General features: G+C 31.7%; 1 protein-coding gene across 1 annotated transcript in view; it reads left to right on the top strand.

The window, feature by feature from the left end:
• LOC119609727 (ras-related protein Rab-26-like) overlaps positions 1–16,489 on the top strand; it is a 118,007-nt gene extending 101,518 nt beyond the window's left edge. Inside the window, 4 exon segments of the mRNA XM_037964620.1 lie at positions 10,064–10,172; positions 12,299–12,409; positions 12,586–12,730; positions 12,857–16,489. Of these exon segments, the coding sequence (XP_037820548.1) occupies positions 10,064–10,172; positions 12,299–12,409; positions 12,586–12,730; positions 12,857–12,968 (477 nt within the window). The 3' untranslated portion in view covers positions 12,969–16,489.
• The last annotated feature ends 2,402 nt before the right edge of the window (positions 16,490–18,891 follow it).

The following is an 18,891-nucleotide window of genomic DNA, read 5'->3' as shown; positions in this document are numbered from 1 at the left end:
TTCAGTTCTAGTTCAGTTCTAGTTCAGTTCTAGTTCAGTTCTAGTTCAGTTTAGTTCAGTTCTAGTTCAGTTCTAGTTCAGTTCTAGTTCAGTTCTAGTTCAGTTCTAGTTCAGTTCTAGTTCAGTTCTAGTTCAGTTCTAGTTCAGTTCTAGTTCAGTTCTAGTTCAGTTCTAGTTCAGTTCTAGTTCAGTTTTAGTTCATTCTAGTTCAGTTCTAGTTCAGTTCTTGTTCAGTTCTAGTTCAGTTCTAGTTCAGTTCTAGTTCAGATCTAGTTCAGTTCTAGTTCAGTTCTAGTTCAGTTCTAGTTCAGTTCTAGTTCAGTTCTAGTTCAGTTCTAGTTCAGTTCTAGTTCAGTTCTAGTTCTAGTTCAGTTCTAGTTCAGTTGTTCTAGTTCAGTTCTAGTTCAGTTCTAGTTCAGTTCTAGTTCAGTTCTAGTTCAGTGCGGATATTAGGATAGTTACATTTGTGAAAATCAAAAACCGAAACGAATTGTCACTAACACAAACATACTGACCCTTTAACTATAAAACAAAGTGTAGCCTTGCTAAAGTACTTATGATTCCTATACACATACATACGTAGATATTTAGGTATTATTGAGAGCATTAGTATATGTGATAAATCTTATATGTATGTATGTGTACTCTATATACATATACTGATAAGTTTGTTGTTTGTTAATAAAAAAAAAGATTTAAGATTTTCCAACAGTATATGCTGCAAAGACAGCATTATTGTATCATACTTCTAAAAAAACAACAGTTTTCTATGTTATTTTTTCTAAATCTTAAGGATTTAATTTTTTAATTTTTGATTTTGAAAGTTTTATCTATGCATGCACTAGCAGCAATACAAAACAATTTTTCTTTTTTTCTCCAATTTGTTTATAAAATCTCTGGAACTTTAGAAATGTTATATAATACCACTTATTTACTTAGATCATAAAGTAGTTATAGAAAAGAACAATTTAATAGACTTCAATGTTCTTCTATTCTATAAAGTAAATCTCCTGCTGTTATCTAATACATTTATATATAGATTTATATTTGTTTTCTTAATTAAAAGCATTTCAGTGTTATTTTGTCTAGAAATTTAATCAATTTCTATTTTCATTACTAAGTGTTTATTTTGTGCAGAAAGTAAATAAGTATGAATTGAACTATATTAATGTCTTCTCATGCTCTTGCCAGGGCTACTTTTTTTACTTTCTTTATAAAATATCCATTAATCATTAATTTGAATATTTCTTGTCTTAATGAGAATGCCAAAGAATGAAATGATTTTCTTAATTTTTTTCCTTTTAGAAACTTTATTTAAGATTTAAATAATAGGCTGCTCTAATGATTTGTACTTGACATGCAAATATTTGGCAAATATTAATGATTCTTTTAAAAAGATGTTAAAGAGGTTTTAATTTTGAATAAATATTTTTTAACAAAGTAAAATATTTAACTGAATAAATTAAAAATTAAGCTTTATATTGTTGTTAATAGCAGTTAACATTAAGTTTATAATAGACATGTTAAAGAATTTTTTAAAATTTAAAAACATTATTATTTTCAATCTGGTTATTGTAATTTACATTTTTTACACGTGCAACACCTTCTTGCATATCAATTCTAGACATGTATTACTAAACTATAAAATAGAAATTGTAATAAAGAGAAGAACAGATGACGTACATTAGAATTGATTTGATATTAGTTAACCAACCCAAAAACCCCTTTTAATTCCAATTGATATATTGAATCTGGTGCTAACAAGTATCATGATTTCAAATAGTACAAATTATATGCTCTTCTCTTTCTCTTCTTTTTTAAATGTCATTAGATAGCATACAACTTAAAATCAGTTTAATTTCCAATTATTTAGATTCGAATCCTTCCCCACATCTTCGTAGCATTTTAGATATACATAACAATTGAATATGAAAAGATTTACAAGTGTTAGATTCCTATGCAAGATGTGAACAAGTCTCGTTATTACTACCAATAGTTAGCAACTGATACAATATCATTGGATATTTGAAAAATTTCAAGAAAAAGATATAAATTACATGTATATTGCTTGGGTAACAGTTTTTTCTTATTGCTTTTTAACAATGATTTCATATACATTTTCTTGGAATTTGAAAAATGAAGGAAAGTGGGCAGACATTTCAATTGTTGTCATAAAGTTAAAGATTGTGGGTTAAAAGTGTTTAATTTAAAAAGTAATTTAAAATATTGTTCTGTTCACGTGCCCATTCTAGTTTAGTTCTAGTTCAATTCTAGTTCAATTCTAGTTCATTTCTAGTTCAATTCTAGTTCAGTTCTAGTTCAGTTCTAGTTCAATTCTAGTCCATTCTAGTTCAGTTCTAGTAGTTCAGTTCTAGTTCTAGTTCTAGTTCGTTCTAGTTCTAGTTCAGTTCTAGTTCAGTTCTAGTTCAGTTCTAGTTCAGTTCTAGTTCAGTTCTAGTTCAGTCTAGTTCAGTTCTAGATCAGTTCTAGTTCAGTTCTAGGTTCAGTTCTAGTTCAGTTCTAGTTCAGTTCTAGTTCAGTTCTAGTTCAGTTCTAGTTCAGTTCTAGTTCAGTTCTAGTTCAGTTCTAGTTCAGTTCTAGTTCAGTTCTAGTTCAGTTCTAGTTCAGTTCTAGTTCAGTTCTAGTTCAGTTCTAGTTCAGTTCTAGTTCAGTTCTAGTTCAGTTCTAGTTCAGTTCTAGTTCAGTTCTAGTTCAGTTCTAGTTCAGTTCTAGTTCAGTTCTAGTTCAGTTCTAGTTCAGTTCTAGTTCAGTTCTAGTTCAGTTCTAGTTCAGTTCTAGTTCAGTTCTAGTTCAGTTCTAGTTCAGTTCTAGTTCAGTTCTAGTTCAGTTCTAGTTCAGTTCTAGTTCTAGTTCAGTCTAGTTCAGTTCTAGTTCAGTTCTAGTTCAGTTCTAGTTCAGTTCTAGTTCAGTTCTAGTTCAGTTCTAGTTCAGTTCTAGTTCAGTTCTAGTTCAGTTCTAGTTCAGTTTCTAGTTCAGTTCTAGTTCAGTTCTAGTTCAGTTCTAGTTCAGTTCTAGTTCAGTTCTAGTTCAGTTCTAGTTCAGTTCTAGTTCAGTTCTAGTTCAGTTCTAGTTCAGTTCTAGTTCAGTTCTAGTTCAGTTCTAGTTCAGTTCTAGTTCAGTTCTAGTTCAGTTCTAGTTCAGTTCTAGTTCAGTTCTAGTTCAGTTCTAGTTCAGTTCTAGTTCAGTTCTAGTTCAGTTCTAGTTCAGTTCTAGTTCAGTTCTAGTTCAGTTCTAGTTCAGTTCTAGTTCAGTTCTAGTTCAGTCTAGTTCAGTCCTAGTTCAGTTCTAGTTCAGTTCTAGTTCAGTTCTAGTTCAGTTCTAGTTCAGTTCTAGTTCAGTTCTAGTTCAGTTCTAGTTCAGTTCTAGTTCAGTTCTAGTTCAGTTCTAGTTCAGTTCTAGTTCAGTTCTAGTTCAGTTCTAGTTCAGTTCTAGTTCAGTTCTAGTTCAGTTCTAGTTCAGTTCTAGTTCAGTTCTAGTTCAGTTCTAGTTCAGTTCTAGTTCAGTTCTAGTTCAGTTCTAGTTCAGTTCTAGTTCAGTTCTAGTTCAGTTCTAGTTCAGTTCTAGTTCAGTTCTAGTTCAGTTCTAGTTCAGTTCTAGTTCAGTTCTAGTTCAGTTCTAGTTCAGTTCTAGTTCAGTTCTAGTTCAATTCTAGTTCAGTTCTAGTTCAGTTCTAGTTCATTTCTAGTTCATTCTAGTTCAGTTCTAGTTCAGTTCTAGTTCAGTTCTAGTTCAGTTCTAGTTCAGTTCTAGTTCAGTTCTAGTTTAGTTCAGTTCTAGTTCAGTTCTAGTTCAGTTCTAGTTCAGTTCTAGTTCATTTCTAGTTCATTTCATGTTCAGTTCTAGTTCAGTTCTAGTTCAGTTCTAGTTCAGTTCTAGTTCAGTTCTAGTTCAGTTCTAGTTCAGTTCTAGTTCAGTTCTAGTTCAGTTCTAGTCCAGTTCTAGTTCAGTTCTAGTTCAGTTCTAGTTCAGTTCTAGTTCAGTTCTAGTTCAGTTCTAGTTCAGTTCTAGTTCAGTTCTAGTTCAGTTCTAGTTCAGTTCTAGTTCAGTTCTAGTTCAGTTCTAGTTCAGTTCTAGTTCAGTTCTAGTTCAGTTCTAGTTCAGTTCTAGTTCAGTTCTAGTTCAGTTCTAGTTCAGTTCTAGTTCAGTTCTAGTTCAGTTCTAGTTCAGTTCTAGTTCAGTTCTAGTTCAGTTCTAGTTCAGTTCTAGTTCAGTTCTAGTTCAGTTCTAGTTCAGTTCTAGTTCAGTTCTAGTTCAGTTCTAGTTCAGTTCTAGTTCAGTTCTAGTTCAGTTCTAGTTCAGTTCTAGTTCAGTTCTAGTTCAGTTCTAGTTCAGTTCTAGTTCAGTTCTAGTTCAGTTCTAGTTCAGTTCTAGTTCAGTTCTAGTTCAGTTCTAGTTCAGTTCTAGTTCAGTTCTAGTTCAGTTCTAGTTCAGTTCTAGTTCAGTTCTAGTTCAGTTCTAGTTCAGTTCTAGTTCAGTTTCTAGTTCAGTTCTAGTTCAGTTCTAGTTCAGTTCTAGTTTCAGTTCTAGTTTCAGTCTAGTTCCAGTTCTAGTTCTAGTTCTAGTTCAGTTCTAGTTCAGTTCTAGTTCATGTTCTAGTTCAGTTCTAGTTCAGGTTCTAGTTCAGTCTATCCTAAGTCAGTTCTAGTCTCAGTTCTAGTTAGTTTCTAGTTCAGTCTAAGTTCAGTGTCTAGTTCAGTTCTAGTTCAGTTCTAGTCAGTTCTAGTTCAGTTCTAGTTCAGTTCTAATTTCAGTTTCAGTTCAGTTTAGTTCTAGTTTAGTTCATAGTATCAGTTCTAGTTTAGTTTATTTTAAGTTCTAATAGTTTTAATTATTTTAGTAGTTCTAAGTTTATATCGGTAGAGGCGCCCAAAGTTCTATTTTATCTTAATTATTGCATAAGCCATGAGTAGATTCCTTTGAACATTTGAAAATTTAAAAAAGGCTTAGTATATGTTTAACATAAATATAAGCAACATTCTATATTTAACACACCTGTGGATTGCCTGTAGCAACGTCAATAAGAATGTTTCTAAGTGTCCCGTCGATTTTGTATTTCTGTTTTCAAGAAAACGCCATTTAATCTTGTGGAATCATTTAATTTTAGATGATACACAAATGAATAGAACATGAAACAAACCACTTTCAATTTTAATACCATTGCTAATCAACACCACGTAATATTCTTTGTACAACAAGCACACTTTGACATGCAAAAATTTGGAAACTACAGACACTACTGAAAATACAGTATAAACAACTGCCACCTTTTTATACAATTCATACAAATTCTTGTAGCAATGTAAGGAGCCACAGTAAACAATATGATAAATATCATAAAATTTTAATTAACACTATCAATTTTTATAGAATAATTCAATTATACATTATTAAAGGATAAATATATCATATTTAAAGAGAAACATTTTTCTTTTTCCACAGCCATTAAAATAAATTCAGTATAAAAATTCCATTATTTATGTTGAATCGAATATAAAATAATGCAAAAAAAAAAAAAATCATAATAAACAACTTAAATTGATATTTATTAAATTTATTAAACTCTAAAATAGCTTAGATACTCATAAACACGAGATCTCTGGTACAATATTTACTTTATTATGATGTTTATTTATGATTGAACGTGTGTAGTATCTGCATTTGTCTATAGAACATTTTTATTAATTTATACCAAAAAATAATAAAAATTCAAGTAGAGTCTATATAAATAAACTCATAGCTGGTACAATATACAGATATTTATGTGCATTTATCATGTCATATCAATTTTATGCCAAAAAAAATATATAAAAAGGCAAACCATGTCATGTGTACGATGACTATGACGATGATGATGTTGTTTAGGAAACGGAAACATGCCAATATGGTTGTGCATGGTTTTTTAATGTAGTTGGGTGTTGATGTGTATGAGTGTGCATGTGTTTGTATGGGTATGTGTAAGCAAAATATTGAAAGAGGGTAGACAGACAATGTTTGTCATATTTTTAAAATTTTTATTTTTTTATTCTTTAAGTCTATTTTATTAAGTATTTGTGTCAATACGAGGTCAAGCTTTAAAGTCATTTAGCTAAGAAATATTCAACAATAAATATTTAGAAGATTTCGGAAATTCAATTCTAGTTCTGCTCTAGTTCAGTTCTAGTTCAGTTCTAGTTCAGTTCTAGTTCAGTTCTAGTTAAGTTCTAGTTAAGTTCTAGTTAAGTTCTAGTAAGTTCTAGTTAAGTTCTAGTTCAGTTCTAGTTCAGTTCTAGTTCAGTTCTAGTTCAGTTCTAGTTCAGTTCTAGTTCAGTTCTAGTTCAGTTCTAGTTCAGTTCTAGTTCAGTTCTAGTTCAGTTCTAGTTAAGTTCTAGTTAAGTTCTAGTTAAGTTCTAGTTCAGTTCTAGTTCAGTTCTAGTTCAGTTCTAGTTCAGTTCTAGTTCAGTTCTAGTTCAGTTCTAGTTCAGTTCTAGTTCAGTTCTAGTTCAGTTCTAGTTCAGTTCTAGTTAAGTTCTAGTTAAGTTCCAGTTCAGTTCTAGTTTAGTTCTAGTTCAGTTCTAGTTCAGTTCTAGTTCAGTTCTAGTTCAGTTCTAGTTCAGTTCTAGTTCAGTTCTAATTCAGTTCTAGTTCAGTTCTAGCTCAGTTCTAGTTCAGTTCTATCCTAGTTCAGTTCTAGTTCAGTTCTAGTCAGTTCTAGTTCAGTTCTAGTTCAGTTCTAGTTCAGTTCTAGTTATGTTCTAGTTATGTTCTAGTTATGTTCTAGTTATGTTCTAGTTCGTTCTAGTTCAGTTCTAGTTCAGTATCAGTTCAGTCAGTTCTAGTTCAGTTCTAGTTCAGTTCTAGTTCAGTTCTAGTTCAGTTCTAGTTCAGTTCTAGTTCAGTTCTAGTTTCAGTTCTAGTTCAGTTCTAGTTCAGTTCTAGTTCAGTTCTAGTTCAGTTCTAGTTCAGTTCTAGTTCAGTTCTAGTTCAGTTCTAGTTCAGTTCTAGTTCAGTTCTAGTTCAGTTCTAGTTCAGTTCTAGTTCAGTTCTAGTTCAGTTCTAGTTCAGTTCTAGTTCAGTTCTTCAGTTCTAGTTCAGTTCTAGTAGTTAGTTCAGTAGTTCAGTTCTAGTTCAGTTCTAGTTCAGTTCTAGTTCAGTTCTAGTTCAGTTCTAGTTCAGTTCTAGTTCAGTTCTAGTTCAGTTCTAGTTCAGTTCTAGTTCAGTTCTAGTTCAGTTCTAGTTCAGTTCTAGTTCAGTTCTAGTTCAGTTCTAGTTAGTTCAGTTCTAGTTCAGTTCTAGTTCAGTTCTAGTTCAGTTCAGTTCAGTTCTAGTTCAGTTCTAGTTCAGTTCTAGTTCAGTTCTAGTTCAGTTCTAGTTCAGTTCTAGTTCAGTTCTAGTTCAGTTCTATTGTTCAGTTCTAGTTCAGTTCTAGTTCAGTTCTAGTTCAGTTCTAGTTCAGTTCTAGTTCAGTTCTAGTTCAGTTCTAGTTCAGTTCTAGTTCAGTTCTAGTTCAGTTCTAGTCAGTTCTAGTTCAGTTCTAGTTCAGTTCAGTTCATTTCTAGTTCAGTTCTAGTTCAGTTCTAGTTCAGTTCTAGTTCAGTTCTAGTTCAGTTCTAGTTCAGTTCTAGTTCAGTTCTAGTTCAGTTTAGTTCAGTTCTAGTTCAGTTCTAGTTCAGTTCTAGTTCAGTTCTAGTTCAGTTCTAGTTCAGTTCTAGTTCAGTTCTAGTTCAGTTCTAGTTCAGTTCTAGTTCAGTTCTAGTTCAGTTCTAGTTCAGTTCTAGTTCAGTTCTAGTTCAGTTCTAGTTCAGTTCTAGTTCAGTTCTAGTTCAGTTCTAGTTCAGTTCTAGTTCAGTTCTAGTTCAGTTCTAGTTCAGTTCTAGTTCAGTTCTAGTTCAGTTCTAGTTCAGTTCTAGTTCAGTTCTAGTTCAGTTCTAGTTCAGTTCTAGTTCAGTTCTAGTTCAGTTCTAGTTCAGTTCTAGTTCAGTTCTAGTTCAGTTCTAGTTCAGTTCTAGTTCAGTTCTAGTTCAGTTCTAGTTCAGTTCTAGTTCAGTTCTAGTCAGTTCAGTTCTAGTTCAGTTCTAGTTCAGTTCTAGTTCAGTTCTAGTTCAGTTCTAGTTCAGTTCTAGTTCAGTTCTAGTTCAGTTCTAGTTCAGTTCTAGTTCAGTTCAGTTCTAGTTCAGTTCTAGTTCAGTTCTAGTTCAGTTCTAGTTCAGTTCTAGTTCAGTTCTAGTTCAGTTCTAGTTCAGTTCTAGTTCAGTTCTAGTTCAGTTCTAGTTCAGTTCTAGTTCAGTTCTAGTTCAGTTCTAGTTCAGTTCTAGTTCAGTTCTAGTTCAGTTCTAGTTCAGTTCTAGTTCAGTTCTAGTTCAGTTCTAGTTCAGTTCTAGTTCAGTTAGTTCAGTTCTAGTTCAGTCTAGTTCAGTTCTAGTTCAGTTCTAGTTCAGTTCTAGTTCAGTTCTAGTTCAGTTCTAGTTCAGTTCTAGTTCAGTTCTAGTTCAGTTCTAGTTCAGTTCTAGTTCAGTTCTAGTTCAGTTCTAGTTCAGTTCTAGTTCAGTTCTAGTTCAGTTCTAGTTCAGTTCTAGTTCAGTTCTAGTTCAGTTCTAGTTCAGTTCTAGTTCAGTTCTAGTTCAGTTCTAGTTCAGTTCTAGTTCAGTTCTAGTTCAGTTCTAGTTCAGTTCTAGTTCAGTTCTAGTTCAGTTCTAGTTCAGTTCTAGTTCAGTTCTAGTTCAGTTCTAGTTCAGTTCTAGTTCAGTTCTAGTTCAGTTCTAGTTCAGTTCTAGTTCAGTTCTAGTTCAGTTCTAGTTCAGTTCTAGTTCAGTCTAGTTCAGTTCTAGTTCTAGTTCAGTTCTAGTTCAGTTCTAGTTCAGTTCTAGTTCAGTTCAGTTCAGTTCTAGTTTCTAGTTCAGTTCTAGTTCAGTCTAGTTCAGTTCTAGTTCAGTTCTAGTTCAGTTCTAGTTCAGTTCTAGTTTAGTTCAGTTCTAGTTCAGTTCTAGTTCAGTTCTAGTTCAGTTCAGTTCAGTTCTAGTTCAGTTCTAGTTCAGTTCTAGTTCAGTTCTAGTTCAGTTCTAGTTCAGTTCTAGTTCAGTTCTAGTTCAGTTCTAGTTCAGTTCTAGTTCAGTTCTAGTTCAGTTCTAGTTCAGTTCTAGTTCAGTTCTAGTTCAGTTCAGTTCTAGTTCTAGTTCAGTTCTAGTTCAGTTCTAGTTCAGTTCTAGTTTAGTTCTAGTTCAGTTCTAGTTCAGTTCTAGTTCAGTTCTAGTTCAGTTCTAGTTCAGTTCTAGTTCAGTTCTAGTTCAGTTCTAGTTCAGTTCTAGTTCAGTTCTAGTTCAGTTCTAGTTCAGTTCTAGTTCAGTTCTAGTTCAGTTCTAGTTCAGTTCTAGTTCAGTTCTAGTTCAGTTCTAGTTCAGTTCTAGTTCAGTTCTAGTTCAGTTCTAGTTCAGTTCTAGTTCAGTTCTAGTTCAGTTCTAGTTCAGTTCTAGTTCAGTTCTAGTTCAGTTCTAGTTCAGTTCTAGTTCAGTTCTAGTTCAGTTCTAGTTCAGTTCTAATTCAGTTCTAATTCAGTTCTAGTTCAGTTCTAGTTCAGTTCTAGTAGTTAGTTTAATTTCTAAAGAGTTTTTTAGAATGCTTTCGTACCTGTGTTACATACAAGTATGTGTAAATAAGTATTTATTTATGTGTTAATTTTCTCTTTATTTATTAAGAGTATGGTTTAATTTATTTTATAAAATATCGTATATATTTCTGTTCAGAAACATATTTGTCGTATATGTAAAAATATAAAAATATCCCTTACTATATTACTCTATCAATGTTTCAATGTGTATTAACTGGAACTATTTAAAATTGTATGTGTGTGTATTTTGTGTTAACTTTTAAAATATTGATTATATAAATTATAGTCCTTCATTTTGTCTATTAATCTACAGAAAGTAAATATAAATTTACCTTTTTTTAAATGTTCGACATTTCTACAGCAGCAGAGTAAATTTTACATTTAATGTTTGTGTTTATCTTTAATTTTTTGTTTAATCACAAATTATTGTAATTAATAAAATTTTGTATTTATATTTCTTAGAATAAAGTGGTGGTGGTCGATGGTACAAGGGTTAAATTACAAATTTGGGATACGGCTGGCCAAGAACGTTTTCGTAGTGTTACCCATGCCTACTACAGAGATGCTCATGGTAAGTGTTTTTATTTATTTCAAAGAGCTTAAGAATTTATGAAATATTTATTTGAACTTCAAAGGAATATATTTAATAAATTGTTATTAATTAAAATAAATGATTAAAGCAAATGTTCTCAATAGAAAATTAAAGTTAGAAGAAATTAAATAAGTGCTGTTTTTGCCTTACAGTTTTAGTTTTGTTCTTGTTCTGTTCTAGTTATACCCTACACCATTTTAGTGGGGAGGGTATATTGGATTTGTGCTGATGTTTGTAACATACAAAAATATTCGTCCTAGACCCACCTTAAAGTATACCAATCGGCTTAGAATCGTTTTCTGAGTCGATTAAGCTATGTCCGTCCGTCCGTCTGGCTGGCTGGCTGTCCATGTAAACCTTGTGCGCAAGGTACAGGTCGCAATTTTCAAGATAATTGGATGAAATTTGCACGCACGTTTTATTTGACCCAAGGACGAAGCCTATTGAAAATGGTTAAAATCGGTCCATTATTTCAGACAGGTCCCCCCGAAAAGGGCTTTTGACCTCATAATTATGTTAAATATACAGATATATCGATAAAATACGGCACAACTAAGTTTTATAGAAGTCTTGATGACCCTGCCAAATTTCATAAAGATCGGGCCCCATCTGACCCTAGCTCCCATACAAAGTCCCCTTCAGAAAATTACTTGAATGTCCAAAATTAACTTATAAACACAAATATCGCGACGAAATTCAGTACAATAAAATATTATGTAAATATAAATATATTCACAAAATTTTATCGGGCTTGGTCCATATTTGCCCCTAGCCCCCATATAAAGCCCCTTTCAGAAAATTAGTTTTTCATCCATAAATTGCTTAAATGTATCGGAACAAGGGAATATTGAAGATAAATGCTTTATTATGAAAATAAATCACATTTAATATTCATAACTGGTGTAGGGTATCATATGGTCGGCCACGACCGACTATACTTTCTTACTTATTTGTTCTAGTTCTGTTCTAGTTCTGTTCTAGTTCTGTTCTAGTTCTGTTCTAGTTCTGTTCTAGTTCTGTTCTAGTTCTGTTCTAGTTCTGTTCTAGGTTCTGTTCTAGTTCTGTTCTAGTTCTGTTCTAGTTCTGTTCTAGTTCTGTTCTAGTTCTGTTCTAGTTCTGTTCTAGTTCTGTTCTAGTTCTTGTTCTAGTTCTGTTCTAGTTCGTTCTAGTTCTGTTCTAGTTCTGTTCTAGTTCTGTTCTAGTTCTGTTCTAGTTCTGTTCTAGTTCTGTCCTAGTTCTGTTCTAGTTCAGTTCTAGTTCTGTTCTAGTTCTGTTCTAGTTCTGTTCTAGTTCTGTTCTAGTTCTGTTCTAGTTCTGTTCTAGTTCTGTTCTAGTTCTGTTCTAGTTCTGTTCTAGTTCTGTTCTAGTTCTGTTCTAGTTCTGTCCTAGTTCTGTTCTAGTTCAGTTCTAGTTCTGTTCTAGTTCTGTTCTAGTTCTGTTCTAGTTCTGTTCTAGTTCTGTTCTAGTTCTGTTCTAGTTCTGTTCTAGTTCTGTTCTAGTTCTGTTCTAGTTCTGTTCTAGTTCTGTTCTAGTTCTGTTCTAGTTCTGTTCTAGTTCTGTTTAGTTCTGTTCTAGTTCTGTTCTGTTCTAGTTCTGTTCTAGTTCTGTTCTAGTTCTGTTCTAGTTCTGTTCTAGTTTTGTTCTAGTTGTGTTCTAGTTCTGTTCTAGTTCTGTTCTAGTTCTGTTCTAGTTCTGTTCTAGTTCTGTTCTAGTTCTGTTCTAGTTCTAGTTCTGTTCTAGTTCTGTTCTAGTTCTGTTCTAGTTCTGTTCTAGTTCTGTTCTAGTTCTGTTCTAGTTCTCTTCTAGTTCTGTTCTAGTTCTCTTCTAGTTCTGTTCTAGTTCTGTTCTAGTTCTGTTCTAGTTCTGTTCTAGTTCTGTTCTAGTTCTGTTCTAGTTCTGTTCTAGTTCTGTTCTAGTTCAGTTCTAGTTCTGTTCTAGTTCGTTCGAATACTACGTATTTTCAAGTAATTTAACATTCTGAACAGATATTTGTCATAAAAGTGGAGGTTATTTAAGAAAACACTAAAACCATTACTTAATTAAAGAACATTTAAAAGAAATTTCATTAATATGTCTAAATTTGTTTATTTGTTTTGACATTACAGCTTTACTTTTATTATACGATGTTACCAATAAAACCACATACGATAATATACGGGCCTGGTTGTGCGAAATTCGAGATTGTGCTCAAGAAGACGTGGTCATTGTACTCATAGGTAAATATATAACATATAGTCAAACATTTTATACAGTTAGTTAATCACTTTGTGTAATAAACAAAGAATTAATATTAAATTTGGATGGGGAGTGAGAGGGTGGCAATCGGAGGGGTCTAAAGAAAAATATCACAATAAACAACAAATTACATTAATTAAACGTTTTGTTACCATAGGCAACAAATCAGATTGTAGCAGCAGTGAAAGGCAGGTGAAACGAGAGGATGGTGAACGTTTGGCACGTGAACACAATGTACCGTTCATGGAAACCTCTGCAAAAACAGGATTAAATGTGGAATTGGCATTTCAAACAGTTGCTAGGTTAGTATCGTCTATTTTTCTTTAATGTTTGTTGGCTTGAGGTTGTAAAAATCTTGGAATTAGTTTTTCATTTAATGTTATTTTTCACTTTATTCTTTTTCTATTTGTTTCTTTTTACTTTAACAGACAATTAAAGAATCGTGGCTATGAAAATGGTGATGATGGCAAATTTAATGTTCATGAATTTGTGCGAGATAATACAAAAGCAAAAAGTATATGTGCTCAGTGTTCGTTTTAAATATTTTTTTTTTTTTCTTTAAACAATAATAAATTTTAAAACACACAATATTTATTTATTTTAAAATAAGAAAAAAAAGAAGATGGAAAAAAATAAAAGTATTTTGTTGGGGGAACAAGAAGTTACACTTCAATTAGGTTTCCTTGTAACAATAATAAATTCTCTATTCCCAGACCTGGAACAAACAACAATAACAACTGAAAACGCGTGTTTATTTTATGTTATTTTTACATTAATTTTAAAATATAAATCATTTATAGAACCTTAAGTTATATTTCATATATTTGTTGTTGTTGTTTTTAAAAAATCTTCCTCCCAGAGAATTTTGTAATTTATAGAAAAGTTATTTATATTGAAATGTTTGGATTTGATGCTGAGAAGAAGGTGCTTTTAGTCTGAAAAGCAACAATTTATTTTAATTTTTTGTGTTTGTAAGGAACATGAATAAAAACATTTGTATATTTTCAAACTCATAACAGTTAATTTTACAATTATGTTAATTGGTTTTTTAGAATTTGCCAGAATTACTTTGTAAACAAATGTTATGTTTTTGTAAAATTCATTTTGTTAAATGTAAAAGATTAATGGTTATATGTACTAAATAGGAAACATATATTTTAAATGTCTATAAATTAAAGATTAAATAAGTTTAAGTTGCAACCTTAGGTTTGAGTTAATTTATATAAAAAAGAGTTGCCAGATGGTTGAGTTTTTTGAATTTTAAAGTAATTATTTGGAAAATTTGTTTGTAGAAACTGGAAATAATATTAATTTTGTTTATGAAACTTTAAAACAATTGTTCTATTCACAATTGGTGTCGTATTGTTGTAAGTATTTAATATGGAAGTTTAGCCTTAGATTCTCGTTGAGCAAATTCCGAGAACAGATTTGGATTTAGAGTTCAATACTTTAATCAGTGAGTTAAGAATTTGCTGGCGTATGTTATCATCAGATCAGTGTTAAGTCAGTGGCAAGCGGGTTCAGATGAACATGTAATTTTGACAAATTTCTACGCTTCACGAGTTTTTTGGAATACAATATTGACCAAAGCTACATATAAGTCTATGTTGATGTTTTCATTTCGTATATACAATCGAGATTCCTTCATGGTTCTATGAATTTTGGATTGATCCCTCTATATACATAAGATCTATACTGGCATTTTGATTGATGGTCGGTTAACCAGTGTTAATTAAAAACGTTAAGTTTTAGGTGGAGCTAAGAAGACGCACATCCAAGTGTAAACCATGGAATGTAACATGACCAGACTGTGGAATATTTAGATTGTTATGTGTCACTGGTGGGCAACTTCCTCTACCATGTTTACTCTTGAGATTAATATCTTTTTTTTTATGGAATTTTGTAAACAATGAACAGCTGTTGCATTCAACTATTGTGAATGAATTGTTCACAGCAAGTTCACAATAGGAATTTTCCCTTTGAGAGGAATGAAAATTTCATGAGAACAAAAATTTCACTTCCTGGCGATAGGAGTGAATATTCTAGACTGCTAAATTTGACACCACACGAGAAGAAAGAATGACAGTGTTATCTCCAAGGTTTAAAATGGGCAATTCATTGGGCATTGAAAAACTACAGTTGTTTATTAGATATTGGTCTTGGGTAACATTAAAAATTGTTTCAGAATAATACTGTTTTAGTTCCATATCATTTTTAATCTCTCCATCTAAGCGGTTAACTTGTTCAATTGTTCCCTAATGTTCACGGAATCCGAGTTAATGATATAGAACGATGTGCTACTTTCCCAAGTATCACTAAGATATATACAGTAAGTGTAGCTTGGGTACAATTTCCAGATCTTCAGATCATGTCTAATGCAGTCTCCGACGACATGCTCAATCATACAACTGGGATACTTCGTTTTCGTTAACATTACATGGAGAAGTATCTAATAAGATTTCCATCAATAAATCAAGACATTCAAAAATCCTGGTAAAGAAGGAAAATTCACCAATGAGACATAAATAAGATACCGTACATTCCTCACTATTCATATTCATCCGATTATTTAAGAGAAAATATCCGTCACATTCACACTCTGACCTCTGTTGTTTCGACAACAGCACCTAGAGACGTATTTGTTAGAGCGAAGTACATGGTATTTACTCTCCCTAAAACGTACCTTGACAAAGAAGGGAATTTCGCCACTGTTACGTGATACCATACAACCATAAGCCTTCAACTTATCACATCCGATACATTTTAAAGAAAAAATTCAACACATTCATACAAGCCCCACCGAGATCTGAGATGTTCTGTTGTATCGACAATACCACGAACAGAGTTCAATCAATTCTTAAATCAACATTCTCTTAGCGCGGTTTCAATTCAACCACAACGCGAGTTCCGCATTATGCTCTCTAATAACCAGCACAATACACTGTCTACAACAATACCCTGTGGGTCAACGGTTTCCATGGTAACGGACCTCTAGTTCCTGTACCTCTTTCCATCAGTAATGCAATAACACTAAGGAGAAGACGAACATCCAAAATGACTTGTCTCAGGGCAAAATATCGAAAAGCTCTTGAGTCAATATCTCATTAACAAATACTGCGAGCTGATAACCAGGAAATTATTTACCCAACAAAACATGTTGTACTTACTCAACAACTTACTTTTCAATGACTACCGTCTGCATTACTTAGTTATTACTTACAAATAATATATTATGTAAGTACATACTTTCTAGCCTTGATATATTGTTTTAAAACTTTGTTTTTAACACAAAGGAAAAACATTTTTTTGTGAAAACAAATAATAGAAGATGTGGACGTATCCTTGCTGGAAATTTGTTTTTTCTCAGAAACAAAACTACTTACTTAACTCCTTATTTGCAAGCGATCGTAGTAAGTACTTACCTAACTCCCTATTTGTAAGAAAGCGAAGTAAGTATATATAATGTCATCATCGTGATAAAATAATGACTTAAATTCAATGTAAGTTTTGCTGGGTAGGTTAAGGTTAGCTCGGTTCAGAATCTGTTTCTGTACTTTAAATATAATATTAATTCTAAAAAATTGCAAAATTTTACAACATACAACGACATACGACTGCAATTGTGAATGGCATAATTCTATGGCTATAAAGAACAAATAACTAATTTCTTGAGATAAGTAATTTTTCCTTGTTGTCACATAATATTTTTTCCAATAAATTTCCTGCATTTTAACAATAACAAAAAACCTATATTGCACAATGTATAATCAGTTAAAGAATTTATTTTTTAATAAAAAGCTATAAAAATATACACAAAAAATATATTTTTTTTAACAACAAATAAAACCAAAAAAAAGGAGTTTAATAACAGGAAATAGTGGGAAAACAATAAAAATAGTAGCAAAAGCCAAGTAACAACAAATATATAGAACGAATATTTGACATTTTTGTAAAAAACAATAACCAAATTGTAAAACTATTTGTAACAAGTAAAGTAAAGCATGGTAAAAAAACTCCACAAAATAATAACTAAAAAAATATAGAACCAAAATATATATATAGGAAACTATTACCACATACAAAAAAAAAAAATAATAATAAAAATTTATATTTGAATATGTGTACAAAAATACAAATATTAAATTTTATATTTAATAACCATAAACAAGTACCAAAATAAATAAATAAATAATCATTGTTATGCCAATCAATTTATTAAATATTACAACAACAACAGAAAAATAATATTTAATATTTAAAAATATTTGTTTTTTTTTAGATTTTAATTTCACACTTAAATTTATTAATTCTTATTTTAATTCTTTTGTACTGAAAAAAATATTTAAAAAAAATTAATATGAAATTTAATATAAATATTAAGAAAACTGACCAGGAAGAGAAATATATATATAATATTTAAATACAGAAATATATAGCTGGAAAACATATAATTGAAAATTAATTTTGAAATTCCCAGACAAATCTATGTAATTATTATAAAATTTCTAGGATTTGTTAAGAATTTCGTAAATAATATTAGAAAATTTTATTATTTATATGTAGAGGCTAATTAATCTTATAATTTTATTAAGACTTCAGTTTATTTAAATTTATTATTTAAACTTTAGTTAACCACCTCTGATTAATTAGCCTTTAAACTTTATTACTAAACCTGTTTAAATTATAATTCATCATAAAAACTGAATAGATTTTTTCATAAAAACTAAAACTGCTAAACGAATTTTAAGAAAAAAAGGCTTATTTACTCTTTTTTTAAGTATTTGTGATATTTGTAGAGTTCAAAACATTGCACACCTATTGAATAAAGTTATTCGATTACCTATTAATGACATAAATATGTATATATGTTCTCGACCTTATTTCACGGTGGTACTTTTACAACTACAAGACAAGATATTCGAAAACTCCTCTGCCTTTTTATACATGGTTCCGACGGTCCTTTGCTCAATTACTCAAGCTATCTAATCTCTAATCATTGCTGCCTGTTGCTTAACTTCCGAGATGCAAAAGTATCACATCCGTACTCTGCTGATTCGGCAGCAGTACCTAATCGGTATATCGAAACAAGTTCTTACTCATAGAAAAGATACTGTGATAAGTCTGGTATGATGGTCACCATTCCATCCAACACATTTCATTGAGAAAAACATTCGACACATTTATTTTAGATATACGGTTGGATAAGACCCGCATATTCCTTCATCCATTCCGTATCATATGTACTTCACTCTTCTTGGTATCCCGAAATATAGATTTCACCGCGTATAAGAGTCTTTCCGCAATTTTGGTTTTAAACCACAACGGGAACCCCGAAGGGACCTCTCCAATAACTAGGACAATATAAAATCCGAAACTCTGTCCTGCGGACTACCGGTTTGACCCCAGGTTAAAACGTTCCAATGAAAGGCCGAGGATACATTAAACACCATCAGTTTATAGACCCGTCAGACTAGAGGCACCTTTTTTAATCCGGATTGCAATCACACAGATGGGCGAAGTTTTGCAAGATAACATGACTCGGGGGGCGAATATGAATGACCTATAAAGTATTGTTCGAAACTTAAGAAACTTTTAGTACTTTATAATTTAGGAGTAGATTCATTACCAGAGTAGTTTAGAAGAAAACTTTAATATTTTAGGACATTGCCTTAGGTTTAGTTTTCACAGGCTCCTCTTCACTTGGGTCCTTGAAAGAAGGGAGAGGAGAAAGTAGTAAAAATAATGAAAAAGAACAAATTTAAGAATGTATGTAAATATTCATTCCAATTCAGAAAAGTACGCCGACTCTAGAGTTTCGTAGAGAAGTCGTCCAGGGCCACACAAATGTACAGGATATAAGTTCCTCTAACTTATAACCACTTTTAGAGAAGTCGATATAAAATAGGCTAATACGCCTTTTAAGGTTTCCAAATTTGCACTGAACAGTGTATATTACTATGTCATCTATGAAGATCAAGGAGATATAAAACGGCAAATATCCATAGGCCATAAAGTTCTAGTGATCGAGCAAGTATAGGTACTCTTGCGACCATGAGCATAATTATAGTATGCTTCAGAAATATGCTTTGTAATGGATGATAAGAATTGATTTATGTATGTGGAATATATACCGGGTCCTTATGGTCCCTTTGTCCCACGAGTGCGTCTTTGGCAGCCTGCTAAAGCAACCGATCAGGGATATAATAGTAGCCGATATCCCCTTTAAATTCTCGATAGCATCTTCACCAATTCTCTGCCTTTTTAATCGCTGAAAATTTAGTTTAAAGAGCGCTACAATCATCATTAAATCTAAAGGAGATTTTTCAATGAATATACCACCGCCAACTTCTGTTTTTTGATCCATTAGGATATTATCATGCCGAAAAATTAATATGAAATTTTATTTTCGGCATACATAACCTTAATGTAATTGTCTGAAATGATTCTACGGATAAGTTTTTAT

This window comes from Lucilia sericata, unplaced genomic scaffold (assembly GCF_015586225.1).
Source record: "Lucilia sericata isolate MDLA Ls3-8-SP2 unplaced genomic scaffold, ASM1558622v1 Contig001047F_arrow, whole genome shotgun sequence".
Lineage (NCBI taxonomy): Eukaryota > Metazoa > Arthropoda > Insecta > Diptera > Calliphoridae > Lucilia > Lucilia sericata.
This window is presented reverse-complemented; position numbering and strand designations above follow the sequence as displayed.